Source organism: Acipenser ruthenus, chromosome 21 (genome assembly GCF_902713425.1).
Source record: "Acipenser ruthenus chromosome 21, fAciRut3.2 maternal haplotype, whole genome shotgun sequence".
Taxonomy (NCBI): domain Eukaryota; kingdom Metazoa; phylum Chordata; class Actinopteri; order Acipenseriformes; family Acipenseridae; genus Acipenser; species Acipenser ruthenus.
Genome location: NC_081209.1, coordinates 28,837,215 through 28,861,818, shown reverse-complemented (window position 1 = coordinate 28,861,818; position 24,604 = coordinate 28,837,215). Strand labels below are relative to the sequence as shown.

At 43.0% G+C, this 24,604-nt stretch overlaps 1 protein-coding gene across 2 annotated transcripts; it reads right to left on the bottom strand.

The window, feature by feature from the left end:
• Positions 1–22,193, bottom strand: LOC117428208 (mothers against decapentaplegic homolog 3). 2 transcript variants are annotated; one of them, XM_058995455.1, is made up of 9 exons: positions 21,590–22,193; positions 8,840–9,033; positions 8,555–8,689; positions 8,240–8,314; positions 7,676–7,726; positions 6,916–7,131; positions 6,198–6,335; positions 5,797–5,941; positions 1–3,387 (listed from the first exon to the last, which is right to left on the bottom strand). In XM_058995455.1, the coding sequence occupies exons 1-9, from the start codon at positions 21,793–21,795 to the stop codon at positions 3,264–3,266; spliced, it is 1,284 nt and encodes a 427-aa protein (XP_058851438.1). In that variant the 5' UTR covers positions 21,796–22,193; the 3' UTR covers positions 1–3,263. The 2 variants fall into 2 exon arrangements, with proteins under 2 accessions (XP_058851438.1, XP_058851440.1); XM_058995457.1 differs by having other exon boundaries at positions 6,916–7,128.
• Positions 22,194–24,604: the final 2,411 nt, after the last annotated feature.

Sequence of the window (24,604 nt, the reverse complement as noted above, 5' to 3'; positions counted from 1 at the left end):
AAAAAAAAAAAAAGATTTATTAAAAAAGGAGAACAAATACATATTATTTTTAAACAGAAATTTCATATACAGGAAAAAAAAAAAAATCAGTCATTATAAAAACTAACTGTGAAATGCAGTATAAGCCAAAGCATAAAGTACAAAACTAAGCACCTTTATAAAAAAAAAATATTAAAATTTAAACTAATCAAACGCTATCTGCAAATATACATGAATCTACATGAAGGCAAAACATTTTCCTTTAACTGTGAACTGTGATAGCTTAATATACATGTCAGAATACCCTCTATGATGGGTGTAGAGGGACCCAGCATTTCTTCACTGATTCTCTCAGGAGGTTTTCAAAGTCTTGGTTATTTCCCTCTGTAACGGAGAGCCTTGCAATGGGTAGAACTGAGCGAATGTTTTATAGGAGCTAGCCTGTGAAATGGAGTCTGTTACCTACATTGCACACCCCTCCCCACTCCAACGGCAATGAACACCTGTACCAGTTCTCCTGAGCTCCGAATGACACCCACTGGCTCAGAGGAGTTGCATGTGAATAGTATTGCCAGCACTGCAGATTCCTCACTCCTCCCCCTCCCAGGTCTTGTGCATTAGCAGAGAGACTGGCAGGATTCAAAGCCCTGCAGGTAATCTGGGCTCCTATTAGGAGCATTTCATAAGGATTCCTGCAGCACCTTGCTCACCCACTACAGCCACTTCATTTTAATAACTTCAAACCTGTAGGATTTGCTGTACTGTTGCACTGGGGAGGAGAGAGGCGGTACAATGCTGGAGTGTACAAATCTAGCATTAAAAAAAATAACAAATTATACATGCATATAATATTCAATCATTTCCCTTTTATTAAAACATTTACACTTTTTGTGCTGTACAAAAAAAAAAAAAAGCACAAGGGCATCCCTCACCCCCTCCCCCTTTATTATTATTTTGTACCAAAATCTCCAACCATTTCTACAAACTACAAATAACGGCTAACAAAATACAATGTATAAATGCTCGAAGTCTCTGTCAGACTTGCAGACGCTACGTCTTTTTCTTTCTTTCTTTAAAACACAAGAGAATTCAGCGCGGGTCTGGTAAAATGCCCAATCCTGCTACAGCACACAGATAATCTGCTGTGATTTTAGACAGACAGATAACAGTATAATTTCATAATACTGCCAGCTCCGAGCAATGAGCTCAACATGGATACCTGATCTTCTCTCATCATTCCCAAGCCTATTCCAATGGGGTGGGGAATTCCACTTGCCCGGCCCTCACTACCCTGTTTCAATGTGTCGCTCGAAGCTCAAGAACCACCTCAGTTTGATGGTTGCTTGCATCTCCTCTAGCAGGCTATCAATTTAAGACCTGCTGTACTGTACACACCTGTAGCAAGGCTGTGGATTTCTCCATTCTGTACTGGAAAGTGGGTTTGTATGAAGGATAGAAATGTGGAGAGGGTGGAGGGGGAGTGACAAGAGGAGAGCCAATCCTCATTCCCTTTCTGTAGTGTTAATACAGTACAAATTCAAAACAAAGCCATTCCACACTGCACAGTCTTTACAAAAATACTATAGGGGAACAAGCTCAGGAAACACATCACTTTATATATTTAGATTAACCAATTCTAGAACTTGCTTTGTAAAGCGAGATTGTAAAATTATTAAAAGGGTACTAAAACACATTAATGGTTTGATCTTTATTAATAAATAAGGTTAATTGGGTTAATAAGTTTTCCTTTGATCTGGATATGTTCTTTTGTTTAGTTTAAGAATTTGTATATATTTAAAAAGGATCCAAACCTCTACAGTGAATTTGCTTAATTAAATATCATACAACGTATCTTTTAATTCAATTTCAACTATTGCTTTGTGACGGTGAAATCCCAAATGCCACCTCCATTTCAAATGTAATGAAAAAATAATCATTCAGTGTGTGTCTATATACAGTATTTACAGGTTCCTTTACAACTGTCAATAAAAGAAACCATTGCTGAAACAGATTGCTTTATTAAAGCATTTGGAGAAATTACTGCTCAGTAATAAATTAATTCAATACAGAACTACATTTCAACAACACTACTGCATACAGTAGTTGTATTCATGCTTGTATTGTTACACAGTTGCTGATTCACCAGCACTTTACTTCTGGTCAAGTTCAGTTCTTTTGAGATGCATTCGGTACGCATCGGATAATGTAGTTAGTTAATGACTGAATGCTCTGGGGCGACCTTGTGATTTGTGGCTTGTGTCCCACAGTAAAGCTGTAGCCCTGAAGCCCAGGAACAATGCCCTGTGACATCACATGGGCGGGTGAAACTGAGCTTCTAACATCCACCACCTTCACACTGCAGCAAGTTACCAAGCTGAAACACACAATGTCCAGCGCAGCGTCATCATAAGAGACTGCAGGGACAGAAGCGAGACTCCTGCTGCATAGCAGTTTAACCCATTCCAGGTTTTAATACAAGCTTGATTAGCCACAGTGTGTCGGTAACAAGCTCAGGTGTGTCTGATTAAAATCAATAGTGGAACGTGGAATGGATCACACTGCTATGCAATGGGAGTCTTATTCCCACCCCTCCCTGGATTGAGCTTGCAATGCCTCACTGCCAGGACGAAATCTCAGCACTATCAATCATTATAAAAGAAAGGTACTTTTTTAATCTGTTCCCCTTTTGCACATTGTGTGAATGTAAAAATGCAGTGTACTCTTTCAGATGAAAGCAATGGTTTGTTTGATATGATTAAGATAAACAAATGTGAGCTTTTTCATTTCTTTTTTTGCTCCATCTAAAAAATAATAAATGGATTAAACCTTTTACTCAAGGTGTTAAATCTTCAATGTTTTTTTTTTCTTTTAATACAAAGAAACAAGCATTATTGCAAACGGCTCCTGTTATAAACTATTCCCTAAAAGGCTCTACCTGTACAATTCAAAGAGGAAAAGCAGAAATCCTGCTATTTCAGGAATATTACTCCCATGCTACTGCTTCTGGCACCACCTGCCAAAACATATATCAAACAAAACAACTAACAGACAAATAAAACCAGACAAAATAATCATGTGATACCGGCCCCAGGAAACAATACTAACCTGTACTGTCTCCCATGCACTCTGCCCTTGGCTTTTGCCACAGAAAGTGCTAACAAGTCTTTGAGAAGTGGCAGAAGTGGCATTGAAAAGTGAATGAAGCCAGCAATGTTGTGATTCTTCAGACCCCACGCGGGATCCATCTTGCAGGTGTTCCGGTCTGGGGCGGGGGAGGGATTTTCTTACGACACACTGGAGCAGCGGATGCTGGGGGAGCCCATTTGCGTGAGCACCTTGTCGAGCCACTGCAGTGGGCCGTTGAGGTGCAGCTCGATCCAGCAGGGGGTGCTGGTCACAGTCTGCCGCCTGCATGAGACAAACAAAACATGGGAGCTGTAAAATAAAAAAATAAAAAAACACAGCGCGCAGCCTGTCCGACCAGCAATGCATTCCTCCCTGCTTAGATGATGCCCTGGCCCTGCAGATTCACTCTGAGGAATGCCTTAAATGACCCCAATCATGTTTACAGCAGCATGTTTTAAAAAGCACCAAAAACATCAAGTCTTTGTTTCACTTTGAATTCACTGAGACACTTCAAAACAAGCGCAAAGCCCCCCTTTTCTCCAGCAGAGAATTGCTGATCTTAATAAGACTGGAGTCTGCTCAATTGAGCTAAAATCAGTGGCTGACCGACATACCCCAGTCCTTTATCCCACTAAAGAAGATGCTTCCCTGCCGATTTCAGTGTTTTTACATGTTTGATTTTCATAACCATGGTTGGAGATCAATTAGATCAACGATCCCATCAGTTCTGAGAAAAGCTACCTTTAGATAGATATACACACACACACAAGCCTGGTAGTCATTACTGATAGGATACATAGTTTTGTTTGAAACTATATCAGTGAACGGCACTGAAAAGATTTACAAATGAAAACAATGAGACCAGCGTGTCTCAGTTGACCTGTATCCTACTGCAGTGGGACTCGGTTGATTGAATTGAGTCATTTTCTTTCTTTTTTCTGGTCCTGGTTTGCTTGGCCGTGCTGTCGTATTTTTACAATGAGTCGGCTGCTGCAAATGAGTCAACCCCACTCAAAGAACGCACCAGTCTCATGCAACCTTTTGACCTGAACACTCAGAGCAAGAAAACAACTCGAGCATACTCATTAACACGGATACAAACATCCAGCAGGCCAAGGAATCAACACCATTTCAATCGCCAAAGTAATAAATGTCACAACTCAAATATTTATTGAAAAAACTATAAACAAACACACAACACACCTCATTACCAAGTGATTCCAGTGGCATCCACTCCACAGCATAACGCCACAGGTGGGAAAGTAGCTTCCTGGGAGAGGCTCACTGTGAACTAACTGACCTGAAACCTTCAGCTGGGGTAAAGAGGCTGCCATTTTAAAATGAACACTCATCCACAGAATACAAGTGACAATAATGAAGAGTCTGAGCACTTGAAAAGCTAGTAAGTATATACTTACTGTAGCTTTATTGTACCAACTGGGAATTCAAACTCAATTATTGATATTATTATTATTATTTCCAAATGAATTCCAATGCAGTAAACTCAACAGCACACGTCTCGGATTGGATCATTCCTCTCTGCTCTAATGCCATTTGTTTTCCTGCCCAGCTCCGAGTTGTAATCACAGGCTGTCTATAATGAGCCCCTAGCTCACTCAGCCACGCACATCTGGAGTATGTTAGGTGCCCTGGCTGTGAGCCCGCCGTGGGATAATGGCTCGGTTTATATGAGAGGCCTCGGTAGCATCTGGAGGGCTTACAAGGAAGGGGCGTTCCTAATGACAGCCCTGTGAGACTGCACCTCCCTGCCTGCCAGGGGACCAAGAGAGGGAGAGAGAGAGAGAAAAAAAACAACAACAAAAACACAAACGCTCTTTCAAGTTTGAACATTTACCTCTGTGTTCAGTTCAGAGTTTTTCTGATGTATTAATAAAAGCCGGCGCTGTTGCAACGCTAACCAGTAGAGTACGGAGCTAGTGGGCATCATTCTCTCTTTCTTCTTATTTTTAATGTTCCATTTTTTTCAGTTTCAAAGTGATGCCCCGTTTAGCCCATTAGATATGTTTATCTTAAAGTTTCCCAGCAGGCAGCTCACCGGATACCTTTCTGAATATCTGTATGCAGTATATGCAACTGCACTTCACACGGAAAATGAAAAATGAGAAAAAATTACCTAACCACTCGATATGCTGCAATTCTGTTTGTTTCTAGGCAAAGACCGCTGGGAGAGATTACTTGGTACACCCATACTAATTATCCTGATATCAGACTTCCCACTGCATTTAAACTGCCAACGTTCGCCAACAAGCAGTCATTACATTTTCATTTGGATCCGATTACAGCGTTTAGAATCCACAATATCACCGCTTTCTAAATTAGCTGTTAGAACAATTGCGTTAAAACTTTTCTTTTTCTAAGCTACGGCAGCCATTTTAAAAAGAGGAACATAAACTAGAATAAATCAAAAACAGCAACAAAATGGTGTCTCCCTTCAGTGACCTTCAGTAACCCCTGGAAGTGAAGCTGTGGTTACATATCCCAGTATACACACAAATATATCTTCAATATGTTCCCTTTTTGTGTACCAAGGTGACACAAACTAACACTGCCAGAGGTTCAGAGGAGGGCACTGCATTACTCATTGAGACGTGGGTTTCCTGGGCACCTGTACTGAACGTGGCTCTAGCATCCGAGCGGCTAGATGGGAACCTATTTGCAGCGCAGTCGTACCTGTACTCTGCCCCCCAGCCCTTGACGAAGCTCATGCGGATCGTACACATCCTGGTCAGCTGGTACACCGCCTCGAAGCCCTGGTTCACTGACTGCGCCAGCAGAGCGGCAAACTCCTGGTTATTGAAGATTTTCAGATTGCACCCTGCGATCAGACAGGAAAACAATGAGGTGTGAGACTCATCTGTGCGGAGTATAAGCAAAAAAAAGACTCTATTCCCATAAACAGTGCATCTACAGACATGCCAGCGTGGCTCCATTGATCAGCAGATCTTGTTCAGTACATGCTGTGTATGCTACAGAGGTGAAATCATTTGATTATGTTTCTGCACTGTGTAATGCATGGAAACCTGGTTGGGTCAAGGCTCTTGCACTGTAGAGTAAGAGTGCCCCATGCTTACCTGGAGGGATCTTACAGACTGTTGCTGGGTGCCAGCCGTAGCGCTGATTGCAGTTCGGACTCTGAACAAAGATGGCGCTGTCGCTCAGGCACTCTGCAAACACCTCTCCCCCGATGTAGTACAAGCGGACACCCCTGCCTGAGACAGACAGACAGACAGACAGACCACCACACAGTCACAATGTGCACACATAATGAAAAAACAAAACATTACCTGTTCATTTTACTAAACTAGAAGTAATCTAGCACTCTAATATAATTCTAACATTAACGTGTCATTTTATTCTTTAGAATAAAAAAATAGGAGTGAATTAAAGGCGCGCTATGAAAACATGTCCCCGAGTGCTGAACTCAACCGACTGAACCCCCTTCCTGCCACTGTAAGCTGCACTGTGCTCATGGCTGGTGCAGGGTGAGTCAGCACTGTGAATGGAACAACAGGAAGCTTCAACTGCAGCAGTGAAACCACCGTGAACTCCAGCAAAACCACGCTGTTAGTCTGAGAGGGGCCTGAGCTGGGTTTGTGTGGAAAGGTGACCGCCACCGCTACAGAAACTTAACCACGCTGTACCACCCAGCCTGGCTCACTGCAGCCATAGAAAAACAAACTAAATAATCTTCTGTGCTTCAAATAAACATGATAAAAGCTACTCTATTCACAACATTAAATAAACAAAACACTGACGCTTTGACAGAAATCTAAATAGAGCGTTCTTTACCGATGTGTCTCCGGGTGAGTTCCACGGCTGCGTTTCTGTTCACATTGGAGAGCAGGCCCAGGCAGAAGCGCTCAGAGTTGGAGGGGTCGGTGAACCCGTCCACGGTGAGCGAGGGCTGGGACGCGTGGAAAGTCTCCCCCACCCGCTGGTTCAGCTCGTAGTACGATATGGAGCACCAGAACGCTGGCTCACAGTATGTGACTGGCTGCAGGTCTGCTGGGGACAGAACCAGGAACACAATCAGAACAACTTCATAGCGTTTATTAATACTGAAAACAAGGGGCGGCCATGGTGAGGAATACACCTAGTGATGGTATTGTTATCAATATGCAAGCCTTCATTAATACTGAAAACAAGGGGCAGGCCATGGTGAGGAATACACCTAGTGATGGCATCGTCATCAATATGCAAGCCTTCATTAATACTTTAAAGGTTTTAAAATCTATTTTTCTTAACCTCAATAAGCTTCTGTATTTTTTTCAGTGGCGTCTTTTATTGATCCTTTCAACCAAAAAAAAAAAAAGTTTTCTGTCAGATTCAGTAGATCCAAATAAAATGAACAGGCAACTTTGAACTGGGCTTGTAGCCACTGAAAACCCAGTGACCTCCCCCTGAACCTCAGCTCATCTTACTGACTAAAGAGTTCATACTCCACGTTCATGCGTAAAAAAAAATGACTAAGAAAAACTAACATTTCATTTGATTACTAATAACGTACATGCCATTCCTTCACAGAAGGTTGTTTTGCTTTAATGCTTACCCAAACTGCTGTGTGCAGGTGAAACTGGATTAGGTGACAAATTCGGAGAACCTGAAAATTGAAAGATGAGGAATTGAAATTAAGAATCAGATCACAGTCACGTCACGCTCTCAGTTCAAGGCATAACTCATTGTATCATGAGTGCTCCTGTGAACCTTTGCTGCCAGCGGCTATTGCAAAAGGTGCACGGTGTGTCTAATTAAAACGGATTTTACAGGACTCCAATACAAGACAGACAGTGCCTGGTCAGGTTTAACTAGTTTAGCTGCAATCCAGGGATCTGTGTATTAAAACAATGAACCAGAGAGCGTGGTCTCATTCAATCCACCCTCAAACTTAAAAGCAGACAAGCTTTGGCACATGCCTGTAATACCTAGTTGTCTATAATCTGCATGCATTTAAATTCCTGGGGTTTCATGATTGCTATTAAAAAGAGAAAGCGACCAGTCCCTGGCGAAACTGCGTCCGGGCTTGCCACACCCTGGGGTCTACCTGTACCAATCCTTCTGCTCCACAATGACAGGAGAGCAGTGAAGGGCCAGGCTCTCCCCCTGCGCTGCTTACCTGCGTCCATGCTGTGGTTCATCTGGTGGTCGCTCGTCTCCCCATCCTCACTGAGGTAGCCTGGCGGTGGGGTTTCTGAAACGCCCAGAAACATCACACTGTCACCTCTCTGATACAATGAAACAATTGTAACACAGCAAAGCCTTCCATAGCGGCTTTACAATTAAGAAAAGAAAAGTGATCTAACTGGCACACGCTTCAAGACAGCTTCGGCGCAGCTCAGATCAGTTCTCCAGACCCAGTATTGTCTATACGTTTGTCCCCTTGGCGATCTTTGAGTTTTCTAATGAGATTCAAGCACCCTGCCCTGTGTACCTGGAATGTAGTTGCTCTGGGGCTCAATGCCCGCGGGGAAGTTGGTGTTCTCGGGGATGGAATGGCTGTAGTCGTCGAGAGGAGGGTACTCATTGGGGATCTCGGTGTGTCTCGGCACCAGCACAGGAGGCAACACTGTCGCAAAACAAACCGCTGCGTTAGGAGACGTTCATTCTGGGAGGGAGGTATTGTTCAGTCACTTGGATCTTTTCATACAATACCAGGACTTTGCTTCTTTGCTGTCCCTCCTTTAGCTCTGGAGGATGACTCTGTGTGCTGGTTTACCTGGCGTCTCCACCCGCTGGTAATGGTAGGGGTTGACGCAGACCTCGTCCTTCTTGGTGTGAAAGGCGTACTCGCACATCTCGACGGCCCGCAGCTCGTGGTGGCTGTGCAGGTCCGGCCAGCGCCACAGCCGGCAGTAGATGACATGCGGCAGGCCCTTCCGGTGAGACACCTGCAACCGGCCGTCCAGAGACCTGCAAGGAGGGACACAGTTTGAATCTGCAGTCAGGAACAACGGCAAGCACTGGACTGAATCACCTCGTTTACAAGGGCGTCCTGCGGGAAGAGACACAATCCTACCTAAACACGCACATGACCGAATATCTCAGCAAACATGTTCCGAGTAGAGCGCTCATTATCTGTGCTTTACCGTTCAGACACATTATGCAAGCCCATGTGATAACCATCTCTCCCTCCTTTAAACACGAAAAGACCACATTCAATAAGCTTGATTCACCATTCTGTCTGTTAAATGATCAACAACCTGCCAGTGTTTTCAGAATCAACTTGCTGATATACAGGCTTCTTTCTACAAGATGATTAAGGACATCTGGTTATTTGAGTTTGCTTTTACTTTTCACCACAGCTTAATCTTAATAAATCCTACTAAAAGAAAACAGAACAAACTGCAGAACAATCACCATGGGGGCTTTTCTCATTCTGATCCTGAAATAAAAAGAATAGCAGGTCCTCGTTCTTAATCCGGGGACTCTGGACGAGACTGGACCATTCAGAATCAGATCCAGATTGAATTCATTTTCCAGACCAAAAAAAAAAACCTTAAACTATAAACAGCCCCCCGTTTGTGATTCAAGCCTCCACCCACTTTCGTGTCACGTCTCAATAAATAACAAGTCACTTCCTGTGAGAATGCCTTGTGTGTGCTTTTAGAAAACAGGCAGCCTTTCTGATCCCCGGCCATATATCCAGCAGGAAGGATTGCTTAATACCACCTCTCACTAATAAAGAGCCTCCAGCAATGACATCCACCAGAAACAAGAGTGGGAGAGGAGATGCTGTACAGAATCCCCCTCTCCATTAACAAGATACTGACTCTACCCCCTTCTCAAACAACTCTCGACACAAAAAAAAATTGAAAAATCGCCCTGGTTATGCAGTTACACTACAATGCTTTGTGGAAAGACTTGCCTTGGCATGAGCTCAACACTATAACCAATTTGTAATACAGTCCATGCCAGCTCCAAGACCTCTGTATTTCCTTCTTCATTTTCCTAATTATTAAAACTTTCAAGGAGAGGGGAGGAAGGTCTCGTTAAACAAAAGCCAGAGCAAATAAAAGAACACGAACAGAGAGTCAAACAGCGTGCCATTTCCTAACACTTTACACATCAATGAACAGGCAGCCATCGTAAAGAATTAGGTTAGCAGCCCTGTGTGTGTGTGTGTGTGTGTGTGTGTGTGTGTGTGAATCAGCAGATCTAAGCGCTGCCAGGTGAAGGTTGAGGCACAAAGCCCTTGTTTACAGAGGAGTGTTTTTACCAAGCTGCATCATGTCAGTCGAGCGCATTCAATCAGCTAGTCGAGAAGCATATTCTTTCTTTCTTTCTTTCTTTCTTGCTTATATTAGGGCTGGGATATTTAATTATTGATTACCAAATAAAAATTATAAGGATAACCACGGTTATCTTAACTCATGTTTGAACTATTACTAATTGTGACTTTCTCCAGTTAGTAGGTTTGATTTTTTTGTCTGCTTTTTTGCTTGTTGACTTTTTAAATAAAGCTATACCCCTGTTCTCTCCCATACAGAGGGGAGAGCTGAACTGAAGTTGTTTTCCGAAGCTCAGTGTAAACTACATGGCACTGAACACACACCTGTATTTTTGCAAATAGGTCAGTTCAACAAAAATGGTTTTGACAAAAAAAAAAACACACACACACTTGTCATGGAGAACATTAACCAGACACTACTGCTGATTTTCATCAGTTCATATGTGAAGTAAGTGCAGAAAAGAAAATGATCTACTGATGTAGGTGGGCACTGGTTAACTGAAACCAGCTGTATTATGGGAAGCACAGGGTTAACCCTCCTGACTCCCACAGCCACCCTGAAACCACAGCCTCGCACAGAGCACAGGAAGCAGCCGCTCACACCTCTCCCTGCTCATAAACACAGGTTTACTGAGGGCCCTGCTTCCTGCACTGCTGTCAATGACGAACACGCTGTCTGAGAGACGATTATCCAGGTAACTGAAGCCTGCCCTTGTTAAAGGTTATCTATAGTATGTGACAGACAGGGTTATCAATTAATGACTGGGGGCGGACCGCCCTTTTCACAAGCTTCAGGTCAGACAGCAGAGCATAATGCTACAGTAACTGAACACAGCTGTCTCTTAGAATAAGCAAGAGGGGGACAATGACCTCTGTGGACTGTTCTTTTAAATGCACAGTTCGATTAAAGTAAAATCTGAAATGGGTGCAACTGCTGTGCAAAATGTTTTATTTTAATCCCTGATCGTTTGCAGACTAAGGCATGCTTTTTATTATCCTCTGGATGAAAACAAGTGCCTCCTAACTTCCAATCTGAATACACACATATTATATATACACACACACACACACATACCCATAGCAGTGCTCTCAGTGCAGGGTTTCAAGCAGTCATCTACATTCACACAGAGCTGGACCTTCTTACAATTCACTGACGCATCATTCTAAAGATCAAAAGCACCAGACAGAAATGAACAGTGAGCTTCCTGTCCTGCGACTCTGGCTACAGCAGATGGGCCCTGCAGACAATGAAAGGCATACCAGCACAGGGAGGATCACTCTCTAATCCTCCACAAATACCTTGCAGGTATGGGGACCTAAACACTTCCTCCTGTCTCTCTCGAAACATTACGAGTCTGCTCCCTGCACGTTTGTGATTGCACTTTCTTTCTGCCTGCCCAGTAGATCAAAGTGAATTCCTCTGCTCTCAATAAAATACTCTGGCTAGGAGCAGTCTGCAGATCAACAAGTGCTTTGCCAGCTTGTAGCTGCTTCCTGTGCTCTGGCACACTGCCCTTGCTGGCCCCCAGCGTAGGGGTAACAGGCTGATTCAGTACAAGCACATTTTCTTCCTAAAAGAAACTAAATCTGGTACCAAGCGGTGCCCTGCAAGCCTGCAGTCCCCCCATCGACCCAGCAGGGTAGCAGAATGTCCACAATCTTCAGGGCTGTGCGCTCAGTACACAGGGCAGCCACAGAGTGACCAGGGCTACTCCGCACTGCTGCTGCTGTGGAAATAATCATTCAAAACGGCAGCATGTCATTTCGATGCCATAGTGGTGCTGGGTACCCAGAATCCTGCTGCCACTTGACTGCAGCCTCCGCCTCCCATACACAGAAGAACAATCAGCTCCTGTAGACTGCAGTGTCGTACTGTTAACAGCTCTGCCTCCTAACACGAGCACACATTTACAACCCTAATTCACTAATAAAGGCAGTCTAACAAAACTACAATGCAGGTCTTGGTTTAGACGGCACAGCACACGGTACCTGCACGGTTTCAATTTTTTTTCGAAACCACATCCACTTTAGTACAAAAGTCTTATGCAACACGGTGGTTTTGTTTTCCAACAATAATCTTCACGGTCATCTCCTCACGCAGTGTAATTTTGTTGCAGTTCGGATTTAAAATTAAACTAAGTTGAGGCCCTCTACAGTATAGTGTGAGATCCTCTCAGTATCTGTCTGCCCCCCTGCGGGGTTTTCCTGCTGTAGTGAGGGTGGAACACAAGGTTGCCACTAATCTGAGCGCTCCAGCTCTGTGCTGTTAGTTTAGATGTTTTGTAATCATTCGCTGTGAAGTTATACACAGCATTGACAGTTCTCAGTAACAGGGAGTACAATTTCTTCTTTTGCATTCTGTGTGTGTGTGAGCGAGTGTGGAAAGGGGTTTTGAAACCACAGGCAGCCTCCTTGTCCACCACAACCACCTTCCTCTGTGGCTTCAGACTCCTTTGTTTCACAGCCTCTCTCAACCGCTCCCTTCACTTTTTACTCCAAATCTTTCAAGGAAAAAAAAAAAAAAAAAAAAACACCATTTACAAGAGCTGTTTATTTCTGGTAACAGCAACTTCATGGGGTTTTTCATGTCTGAAAGAGAACTTGAAATCAAGCCTTTTAAAAGTAGCCTCTACATACTGTTGTACAATCCAAATGAAGCACTCCAGTACAGTATCTACCATCTATACAGGCTTGGAATGAACTAGAGGCTGTGTGCAGACTGTACACCTGACATTAATACAACGGGCTGGGTTCCCAGTTTTTGAAAACCTCATTACTGTAGCGTGATTTTTTCAGGTACACACAATCACATACACACAATTTTAAAAATAAACTGCAGCGATAGTAAGTGGTGCACGCGGATGACTGTTCTGTTTTAGCTGCGATGCACTTACAATTCTTTTAAGTAAACCAAGTGGCTGTGAAATCACCTGCCACAGATGAATGGGAGCACAGTTCTGTGCATAAAGCACTGTGCGATAAACACTGTGACAGCGTGTGTTTGGGTTAGCTGTAAGGCACACTGTAGAAGCACATCTGGGGGGAAAAAAAAAAAAAGTTCCTTTTCAGGGGCTGAAATAAATAATACAGCATTTGCTATTAAAAGGATCCACTGCAGGATTTCTTAAATACCGTTTGCACGCTTTCTATTAAAAACAAAAAGCTTACAGTATTATTACCACATTGAAATGAGGACAGATTACACTGGGATTCAAAAGGGAAATGCTACTGATTATATCACACTGGTTAATATGAATCTCTGCTTAATACAAATGCATTTATCATTCACTGAAACAATGTCTTACACACACACCCTGAAACAAACATTCCAATACAGTCTTCTTAAAATTCCACTGTATTCCCACCATTAGCTTCACACGATCCTTGCAGCATACACCACATGTTGATGATTTTGTCTGTTCAGCAGGATGGGGCAGAATGCTTTTGGGGGTTGAATTCGTGTTGATGAATGGACTATATGGCTGGCTTCACAGACCCCTGATTAGCACTAATCTTGACCTGCCTTACCTAAAGGAACATTAGTCTGAGATTAATAAGAATCAGGGTCTAAGCAACCAGCTGATCGTGCTAATGAAAAAGGCAGGGGCCTGACAGCGCTGGTGGGAGCCAGACCTGTTTTAAAGTAGGCATTATGCTAGACAACTTTGACAATTTCCTTTATACAGGTAAAGAAAATGTATGCCCTTGTAACCAAGTTGCTGGGCTAGTAATTATTTTAAACAATGCTTTCTACTTCAGCTTTTAACAATGCTCTCTATTTAGAAAGTCTGTCACGATTGAAGTTTGCTCAAGAAAAACAATTTTCTTTGCTACAGCAAAAAAAAAAAACACAGACACACACACACATTGTACATAAAACATCCATTATCCAAGCAAATGCAAAATCAGAGATTACTAACTAAATCACCCACCCCCAAGCAAGACCCACAAACCAAACAAACGCCTACACCCACACTGCAGCAAGTCTGTGCATTCCTAAGCTCTGAATAACACAAGAGATCCCATTGACTCCACGGCTCTCCGTTTCCAGAGCCCTATTCGGAGAATCCCAGCTCCACCACACATGAACACAGAAGAGACACTTTGTGGTCTCAGGATTGTCTTGCTTGAGCTCCATGCTGAATACCCACAGAGGCTGACTGAGCTCAGCAAAGAATAAATGGATAATTTCATCAGCATCTCAGAGAATCAACTGAAGTGCGCACACTGGACTGGGACAGGATCCTTAAAATAGCACTTTCTTTCCAGTTCAGCACTCTACTTTAACATCTAAAAAACAACTGCAGATCATTACTGAGCTTCACAAAGCCTGCTAGGTTATGGACACTGCTGCCATTGTATTGCTATCTGGTTCAACCAAAGTCAAAAATAGTTGGAGGTTCTAAAAGATTAAGAGCTTCTCTTTCCTCAAAATACAGGGCTGACGAAGCAGGGCACGGCACTGGAGATACAGCGCAGGCCAGGGGAGACTGCTGGCTTCTTGTCGTTTTTGATAAATCCCTTGACAAGCATCGTTTATTATAATAAAGCAACAGATCACAGAGGGCTCTCTTCTGGAGCTGCTGCGGCTGCTCCTTCTCAGGGCTGTGTCTGGGCCTGTGTGAGCACTTGAAGAGGGCCTCAGTTAAACCGAACGCCTGCAACAGGAGGTTGCTGTAGAACTCCCACTGCTGCAGTGACAGATTACAGCAACACCAAGGACGTACTAAAACATCTGTGAATTATGAAATCCTTTCTATAACATATATATGAAACCCTGAATAAAACTGAAAGTATTATTATATTTAGTTTTACACACAAGTACTGCAAGGTTGCTGTGCTACTACTTTATTAAAAACACAGAAACAACTGAAAAGATTCATTTCAATGCATTCACACAAGAGCCTCATTCTACAGCAAGAGAAGTAAAAACCTTAATGCTCCATGACTCAGGGATGCTGGATCCCATTTAATTTCCTATTCGTTGAAATATTTAACATAGTTTAACACATTTGGAACCAATTGAAAACAACTTGTATGTGGATGCATGGTGACATGGTTTGAAGAGTATGCAAAGTTCCAAACTTTAACACATGTTCAAATGCAAAAACAAGATCCTGCGCTCTCCTGTTTAAAGATATCTCAGTGAATACTGATCTTGTATTAGTGACGCGAGGTTCGAGCGACAACATGACCTGTGTCAGCCAGCTGGGCCGTCTACCCTCACTCTCTTGAGCCCAGGAGCCCCAAGGTGTCGGTTTGCTGATGCGCTGAATGAACACCCTGCATCACATGGGGGTCATGACACTATAGACTGACACACAACACAAGTTCATGTGCAAGAGCAGAAGGACTAGCTAGCCAGCTTGCAGGGAAACTAGCGCTTGGATCCAATTTGGTAAGCCTACACTTTTTATTTTGCGAAATAAAAAAAAAAAAAAAGGATGTACTGGACGGCAAAAATATTGACACAGTTCGAGGAAAGGTCACAGTGAAGCAACGTGTTTTAATTCATCTACTGTCAATCACCTTTCCAAACAAAGGAAGAATTCTGAATCCATGTTGACAGAAGCACTGGGTTTTGTTTATTTCGTACAGCGATGCAGTCACTCCTGAAAATGACATTCATGAGTAAAATATCGTTATCAGAACACCTGAAGATGCAACCACTTCTAACATGAGAAACTGAATAGTGCAAAACTAATAGGCAACATACTGTATAGTCCTCGTACCTGATTTATACATTGCATAAATCCACAGTTACACAGCACACATCATCTCAAATGTAAACCGCAATTAGTGAGGAACACCCTTTTGTAATGTGACGCTCTCTCCACCCATAACACCACACAGCATGCTGAAACCAAACCAAATAAATGACAGCACTGCAATGTGTATTCAGCTATGGCATTTCATACACAACTCTTTCTAACACAATGCTTGTCCACACAAGCCCTGGTTAGAGGAATGTAATCACTGCCTCCCTGTCTCACCCAGCCAGCCCCCAGGGCAGCCATTTCACAATGAAGGCAAGAGCGGCTGTGAACAAGAAAGAGCGCTGGTGATCCTAATCCGAGCAGACACCTCACACTTTCAAAGTACACTCTTAGCATTGGAATACACCAGCCCTTTACTGCAGAACGCTTTGATGTGATCTCCATTATAGTCCAGCCTCCTCTTTCTGAACAATAAATCACAACAGGCCAATGAGAAAGTGTGTGTTTCAGAAGGTATAGGGTTAACAGAGCTGTATAAACAGTGGTTACAAAGAATCCGTGGTGCATAACTATCATAGAGAAAAGAGAAATGTGAAGAGTCCCCATCGGATAATAGCAATACTGTTACGACATTCAGAAGAAAGTGATAGTGGTGTTAAAAACAGACGGGAGAGTTTTGTTGGTTTACACAACTTAACCCTTCAATTCCGGAATCCTCTATTTTCCAATAATGTAACCTCATATTCTTTGCTGTGTTTCCCCATGTTGCACTCTCTGGTCCCTTTAAACCATAACTAATGCATGCTGCCATGAATGTGCAAAGGCAAAGGCATGTATGGCTGGGAAGAGCTTGGCTTTGCAGAACGTAGAGTTTTTTTGTTGTTTTGGTTCCAGGTGAAAAACTACTGACAAAATGGAGGTGAAGCAGCATTAGTAATGACCGCCTTCAAGAGCGGCACGCGATGATTTCCTCAAGAAGAACAACATTTAAAACATCAGTTTGGGAAAAATCCACTGTGTGAGATCACACCATGCTGAAACTCCCACCTCGTACTGTACAATGACCAATGAAACCATTACTTTTTTTTTTTTTTATCCAATCACTTTCTTCATATCAAATTCCAGCTACCTGCATTCTATTATTAGACCCTCTGGGAACAAACAAAGACTAAACATGAGGCCGAACTGCACCAATGACTCACTTGTCTTGCATTTGAAAAAAACTAAACCGTACGTGCAGGATGCAGATTTCTGTCCCTCTGCCAAACACCACAAAAGCAAGCAAACAATAAATGAATACAAAACGGATGGTCTCAGACCAGAGGTACTGTTAGAGGACTGCCTGGTCCATTTAAAAGCAGCCTGTTCCGAGTGCCACTCCAGATGATTCGACATCTCCTTTTACATAACGTGAGGGCCAGACACCAGACAAAGCCTCACTGAGCACTTCGCTTTTCCACCACATTAAATGAATACAACCTTATCTAAGCAACCGGAAAGGTATAAGAAAGCATGTAGGCAGAACAGAAATAAATGATGAAAAATGATGGGCTTTAGTTTCATGTCAACCGAGGAGGTCTGACAGCACACCGGTATAGTCACTTTAAAGCTAAAATGCCTTCAAGCTAAATGACAAACTCCAGCGGGAAGTGCTGGATTGGTCTGTTACTGTAACAATAAACTGTTATTATAAAAGAAAGGGGTGTAGCCTGGGCTGTGTGGGAAAGCTGGCACAAAACTGACGGCAGGTTCATGAAAGGCATGGATGTGTGTGACTCAGAATAACAATTCAGAATATATTCTCTTTAAATCCCAGTGGTCCGAACTGACCTGCAGTCCATACCATGCTCTCATACAGCATGCACGCTGCTGATTGCAGCTGCAGAAAGCAAATGAAAGTTTCATACAAACTGTGCACATTACTGCTCATTTTGAGTTGGTATTTATATTAGACAAAGACTAGCCTCAAGGCATTTTAGCACAAGTTGCCATAAATTGTCCAGAAGTCACTGGACAAGCGGACAGGTTTTGGTCCAGTGACTTCCGAATCACCCCGGCTGCAGAGGATCCTTGTTCTCTGAGGTTGCTGGCACATACCGATCCAGAGTCAAGTAAAAAAAGGTTTGGAAATGAGAGGAGCTCTTCCTGTCCTCCCAGTGCTACAGCAGCTCTCTCTTCAGCTCAGTGGTGACTCAGTGACTGGAGCGATTCAGGGGGAGGGGTGGGCGTGTGTGTCAGCTGAAACAAACATCACACTGTGTCGTTTCTGATGAAGAGAAGTGCACAGCAGACTCAGCTTTTACCTGTGCCCTCACACCCCACTCTTTTGGATTAACCATGTAGGACATCACTTTGCACTGTACTCTGTGAACAGTCAGCACATTGTAGGCACTGTAAGGCTTCGATAAGCTTGGAGGTGAATGCAAGTGGTAATGCTGACCACGCCACCACAGCCACAGCTGTTTCACACAGAACCTTTGAAATGTGCCCAGGAGGAATGATTTCAGTAAGTTAATGAATAAAGACATAGATGTTTCCGCTGTGACCACAGAGGAATCGCAATTGAACCGAGCGAGACCTCTGTCATTAGAATCACGCCACGATACGCTTTTGAATATTAAACCTTCATATAAACTAATCTAGATGTATAAAGGTCACAGCAGGTAGCAGAAGCTGACAGGTGCCCGAGACACGACTGGCTGCACTGTGACCGACACACACTCCTCATCATCAATGACATCATCATTCAGCACTGCCCTGACATCACACCTCACCTGGAGCTATTGCTAGGTCAGATTTCATGCAGAAGGCATTGATTTGAATCGTGTTTATACAGATCAGACATCAGTTAATTCTCACTGCCACTACAGCACTGTACCCTCCTCTGCATTCCTCACTAGTGCCTCTCCTTCAGTCCTGATACCCTTTTCTGCATGCAGAGAAAACCTGAGGCTACCACAGAGTTAAAGCTTCTAGAACATCTTATTTAATGAAATGCTAAAACTCAAATGACACTTTTACCATCTCGTAATGCTGAGTTTAATATGAACCACTCAGCTTGCAGTTACAGCAGCCCACAGTCTGCAACAGCCTATTAATAGCACAGGCTTTCATAACTGGAGACCAGGGCCTAGGGGAGCTAACGTCACTAAGATCAATGACTAGAACCTGAAAAAAGAAACCAATCACCCCCACGAACCACAGCATACTGTACACACCAATACCTGAAATCAGCAAATGTCTAAAAATGCACAGAAATCTTCTGACCATCTTTCGCTGTTTACACATTCAAATCTCACTAGCCTAACAATATCCATAACATGTTTACTTGCTATACATATGGAATATGAGATTAGTGGCAAGCCCAGGATGTGTCTCTCCTCACACACATACAGATGGGTCTATCCTCATACACATAACTTTGATCATTAAAAAGTCTTGGTATTGCCAAAGGCTGCGTTTTTATGGAGTGTCCCTACATCCAAAGATATGTTGCTCTCTCCCAGTAGAATGGCTCTTTGCATTGTGATCCATACAGAGTGTACATTCAGACATCATTAGGTCACACTGCACTGCACTAGTCTAATCTTAGGAGAGCTGAAAAGGAGTGTCTGTCCCCTGGACTGAGACACTGCAAGTACACAGCACCCCAGACCTTCCACCACTGCTTTACTGGTAAAACCAGAATGATTAATGAGCCTGGGTTCAAGTACAAGAGGTCTACATGGTGAAACACTGACTATGAAACGATGTTACACAACACGTCCCGTCATAACCACAGTGGTTCAAATAAAATGACCCATACAGAATGACCCAAGCTCCCTGGTTGCTCCCAGTTCAAGACATCCCAAGTGGTTCACAATGGACCATTGTGTATTAGAAATGTTCTAATTGGTTCTCCCGCACCTGGGATCCCAGACACACCTGGTAGCTATTATTCACATGTTTTATGTTGTTTTTTTATAACTATGGTGATGTCAAATATTTGACTGAACTACAGCGCTCTGGAACATCTGCCACAAGACATGGGAACTGCATGCTGTTTTATTAAAAGCTTTTTACACCAATTCCAAACCCAGCTTTACACGCAGCAAGTGCAAAACACATGCAGCTTCTTACAGTACAGTGCAGTCACAGAGACACAGCACTCAATACACTCCACCTGCATTGCAACACCACCATGGAATAATGCCTTAGATTTGACTAGACTGGAGCATGGTACAGTATATGCTTGTGTGTTTTTTTCGCCATGCCCAAACCAGCACATTTGCACAGTAATAAGACCACACACAGGTGACTTTACAAATCAGCTCCACGTTCTCAAGTCCTACAAGCCAGCAGAACTCCATTAACAGGCTCTTGAGGAGGAGGTGTGAGCTTTAGGGGTACCAGCTGATCTCAGGAGTCTGGACAGGGCCTTTATCATCAGGAAACCCTTTCCTACCTGCCAATCAACAGCTGTCACCAGACACTGGAACCCATCCACACTGCTACTGCACAAACAAGACAATGACTTAAATCAAACATGGGTCACACATGTTTCAATAAACAACAGCTAACAGTCTCCAAAATGCATTTTGCATAGTTATTCCACATCTAGTGTAATGACCATTGTGCACGCTACTTTCAACTTCACAAAAGAAAGAAAAAAACATATTCATGTGTTTACATTAAAAAAAATATCAAGCTATACACAGGCCTTGCAAACATTAACAAGACAGGTTTACTTAAAAGTGAAAAATAAAATAAAAAACACTACACAACAAAAACAGCGCTACTGCTGGCGTTCATACTGTAATATTAAGTATCCCTTGGGGTATGTTAACAGCATTCTATGACTACTAGTATCAATGCTACTTTGCAGTAGTGTCGGTGTTTGCACATCAAGCTGTTTCAAACGAACACAATCGTTATCGCTGTGTTTATGTGTTTTCAATCAAGTGCAGTGGAAAAGGTGCGATCGAACCGTGCCCTCTTTTTGTTAGTCCAATGGCATGGTAACAATGTACATTAGGACTAGGAGAGCCATCTGTCTGCGCGATGGACACAGTGTCTATGAAAAGTGGTCTACGGGATCAAATGAATTACCTTATTGTAACTTAGTTTCACTCACAGCCATAAAATATGAACGTGTAACTATAACTAACTGTGTGTAGCAATATCCCGTGCTAGTAACATCAAAGCTAAAGTAGAATTGTTTTTATTTTTTGTTCCTGTTACTGTAGTTGGTTATCGTGATTTTTTTTTACGTTGGCTACTGAAGAAAACAAACACTCTACAGAACTCAACGACGTGGGTAAGCACGATATTACTATTCCTCCCCACGTATGCCCACTACAGCCTAAGCACTTCTGAAATATGTTAGTACTGTACAATCATACCACGCTAGCAGCAGAAAGCAAATGTTTACCCACTCGAGTCTGCTGCAAAGAAACTAGCTGTCAAAAGCTACAAAATAACTCCCGTTTCCTTCTTCGATTAGAATCCCACCCGTGTCAGCGTGTTTAAATATGACCTGTACCTGGGGATGGTGATGCATTTCGTATTAATATTCTGAGTTGTGATCGCTTTTTCCAGTTCGTCCAGTTGCCCCGTCTTTTTCAACTTCTTCACCAGACTTTTCACCGCTTTCTCGCACCATTTCTCTTCCTGTCCGTTTTGCTCGCCTTTTTTCCAGCCTAGAAGCCTTTTAACAATCGGGGGAGTAAAAGGCAAAATAGAAGACATGTTCTAAAACCTTTTCCGAGCCCCTGCGCGCAGCTCAATCTCAGATTTTATTTATGAAAAAAAAAATACTCGGCAAAAAAAAAAAAAGTTTTGATTGTCAAAGACCGACTCTAGACAACTCGGCAGCACTCAAAACCCACTGCTCTGCAACCCCAAGCAGGAGCCAGTAACAATCCGCCTCGAAACGTAGTCCTAGCTTTATTAATCACTCGGTTTTTAGACTTTTCTTGCTGCTTTTGTCCGGGATACCCAGCTGAACACACGCCGCCTTTGGGACAGATTGGTTTTTATTAGTGGACGATGTTGCGCAAAGTTTGTGTTTCTGGTGTACTTTGAAGTGAAGATTCATCCGCTCTCCCCCATTTCTATGCAGAGAAGCGCCCACTCACTCACTCGCTCACTCAGGTCCATTTAGGAGTCTGCCTTTCATGCAAATTTAGAACTACTCTCCCACCCCCCTACTTTTGAGACTAAATCAAAACTGTTTAGAGGGCACGACACTGTATCGGCGAGCCAAATTAGCTGCCGTGGCTGAGAGACACGGGTCTTTCCGTCTCATTTCATCAAAGGTGGCTCACGTTTTATTTTATATAATACGTGCTTCCTGACATCGTAACGGTGGTTGAGACCATAAATAAATAATAATCAGAATTTATAAACAACTAAAAAAAAAAAAAAACAGCAAGTACAGTAAGCCTGCACGTCTACACCCAATTAAGTTTTGATTACTGTTTATATATATGTAATGATATGCAACAATACAAAATAACAAAAATAAAACGACAATAAAATATATATTTTTAAATAGACTGAAAAGAATGGTTAGGAAGCTTAGGAAATCTGTTGCAATGCAATCTGACTCGGAACGAGGTCCTAGTCAGTCTATCTGGTGGGTAGATGTGTTTCTATGGTACGGTTTTCATAAGATAACAGAAAGTGTGTCTGGGTCTGGTAGCTGCTTGATTGCTGTGATGTCACAGTCAGGGGTGTGGTGAGTGCGTGGAATGGCATGACTTACTGGTTAGTAATCCGCCTGGTACCTGGCAGCCTACTCACCTGAGATAAGACTAGCTACAGTGAGAGGAGGGGAGACGGGAGAGCAACTGGAGTTCAGAATGAAGGAATTGTTCTTCACGGCTAATAGGTTCTGGAAAACAGGGGGGTTGAGGTACCAAAAAAAAACAAAAAAAACACCTGATATCTGAATGGTAGGGCAGTTGTTAAAAGTTTAAACTCTCTAGAAATCCTGTAGTCATCCAATAGGTAACATTGATGATATTACTAATATAGTATTGACAACCACTTAATATTGTGCGCCTATTGCAGTAATATTGTATCTGGATGTATCTACAACTTGTGCTCAACATACTGACCTGGCAGTGGTGTAGTAATCTACATGGATGTGGAAGCATAAGATTAAAAACAGGATAATATTAAAAACCAGGATCCTTTAGTGTCCCGGGAAGGCATATTGAAATTCCTCAAAACCAGGACTCTCCAGGGAAAACAGAGACAGGTGGCAACCCTAGCAGACAGTCCTGTAAAGACAGCACTTGTCTCCCACAGTGCCAGTACCGAACAAGTGAAGTCTTCTTATTTGAAATGTGTAAATAAAATCAGGGTTAGAATAATCTAGTATACAGTGTATAGTGGTCCCATATATAGGAGTCTTCATATGCCAGACTGCTTCTTCATTTCTTAATGGGAAAGTTTTGTTATCCTAAATTGCAACGTAATGTTCCTGACCTGAAGGTCAACCCGTGCTGCAGTCTGAGTTCTCCAGCAGCGATACACACCAGCTGCTCAAGACTGCCTGGTTTCAGTGTCATTGAGCTAATGAGGGAGGTGACAAGCCAGTTAACTCAATGGACACTCTTGTAAAAGCTTAGCCAAGTGTGGTGATAGCATGGTAAAGCATTGTAAAGAATAGCGAGGGATGGGAAAGCATATTCAGTCAGGACAATCTTGCGTTTTATAACCACTTTTATTAGAATACAAAGTCTTATATGTATCAAAAACATTGACCCGACAATGGGGAAAGATAAATAAAGCAGATTAAAAAGAGTTAGAGCACAGCCTCATCCTTCAGAGCATCCCAGTGCCACCTGCTAAAAAACAAACAATCAAATAATAAATCTATGAGGCGTGTTCATCCCGGGGAACAAAAACATCAGGCAGAATTGTGTACCTCCCCTGGACGAGGCTGGGGGTGAGGTGGAGGTGGTTGGGGGGGGGGGGGGGGGGTAATTTGCATGGCAAAACAGGATAAACTATCTAAAAACTGTCAGCTAAAATACCATGGTAAACGTTTATAAGAGCAGGTGCATGCAATAGTCTAGAAATGTTTGATAAAGAGTTTTAAAAAAATAATGGTATTCCTCTATTTGTTTCGTTGCTCCACAACAGTGAAATCTCTCGATCATGCTCACCTAATGTTTTGCAGCTCCTCATAGGCAGAGATTGCCTCTGAACTGTAAAGGCCCTGACAGACAGAGAGAGAGAGGAGCTGGGGCCTCACATGGCACTTGCTCAAGTCGACTAAATGAATTATCCTGACATCGTCTCCCCCGTAGTGGGGTGGGGGCCACATTCTTGTGTGCAGGCTGGGCGTGTGTGAGCTTGCTTGGGTCTGTGCAGAAGCCTGCCCGCCAGCTCTGGGAATGTCCTGCATGCTCTCTGCTCTACTGCAGCACCTATCTTCAATCAGCCTGTCAGAGAATAAACTCCCTGTGTGAGTCCCTCTGCTCCTTCTGCAAAGGGGCCAGCCGCGGGGAGGGCCTGCCTCCATCCAGCCTCCCAGATGTTGCTG

Excerpts from the sequence above, each read along its gene's own strand:
- LOC117428208 (XM_058995455.1), bottom strand. The coding sequence starts at position 21,795 with ATGTCTTCTATTTTGCCTTTTACTCCCCCGATTGTTAAAAGGCTTCTA. Across the intron at positions 9,034-21,589 it reads AAATGCATCACCATCCCCAG|GTCTCTGGACGGCCGGTTGC; the intron begins GTACAGGTCATA and ends CCCTCCTTGCAG. Across the intron at positions 3,388-5,796 it reads GGCTGGGGGGCAGAGTACAG|GCGGCAGACTGTGACCAGCA; the intron begins GTACGACTGCGC and ends TGTCTCATGCAG.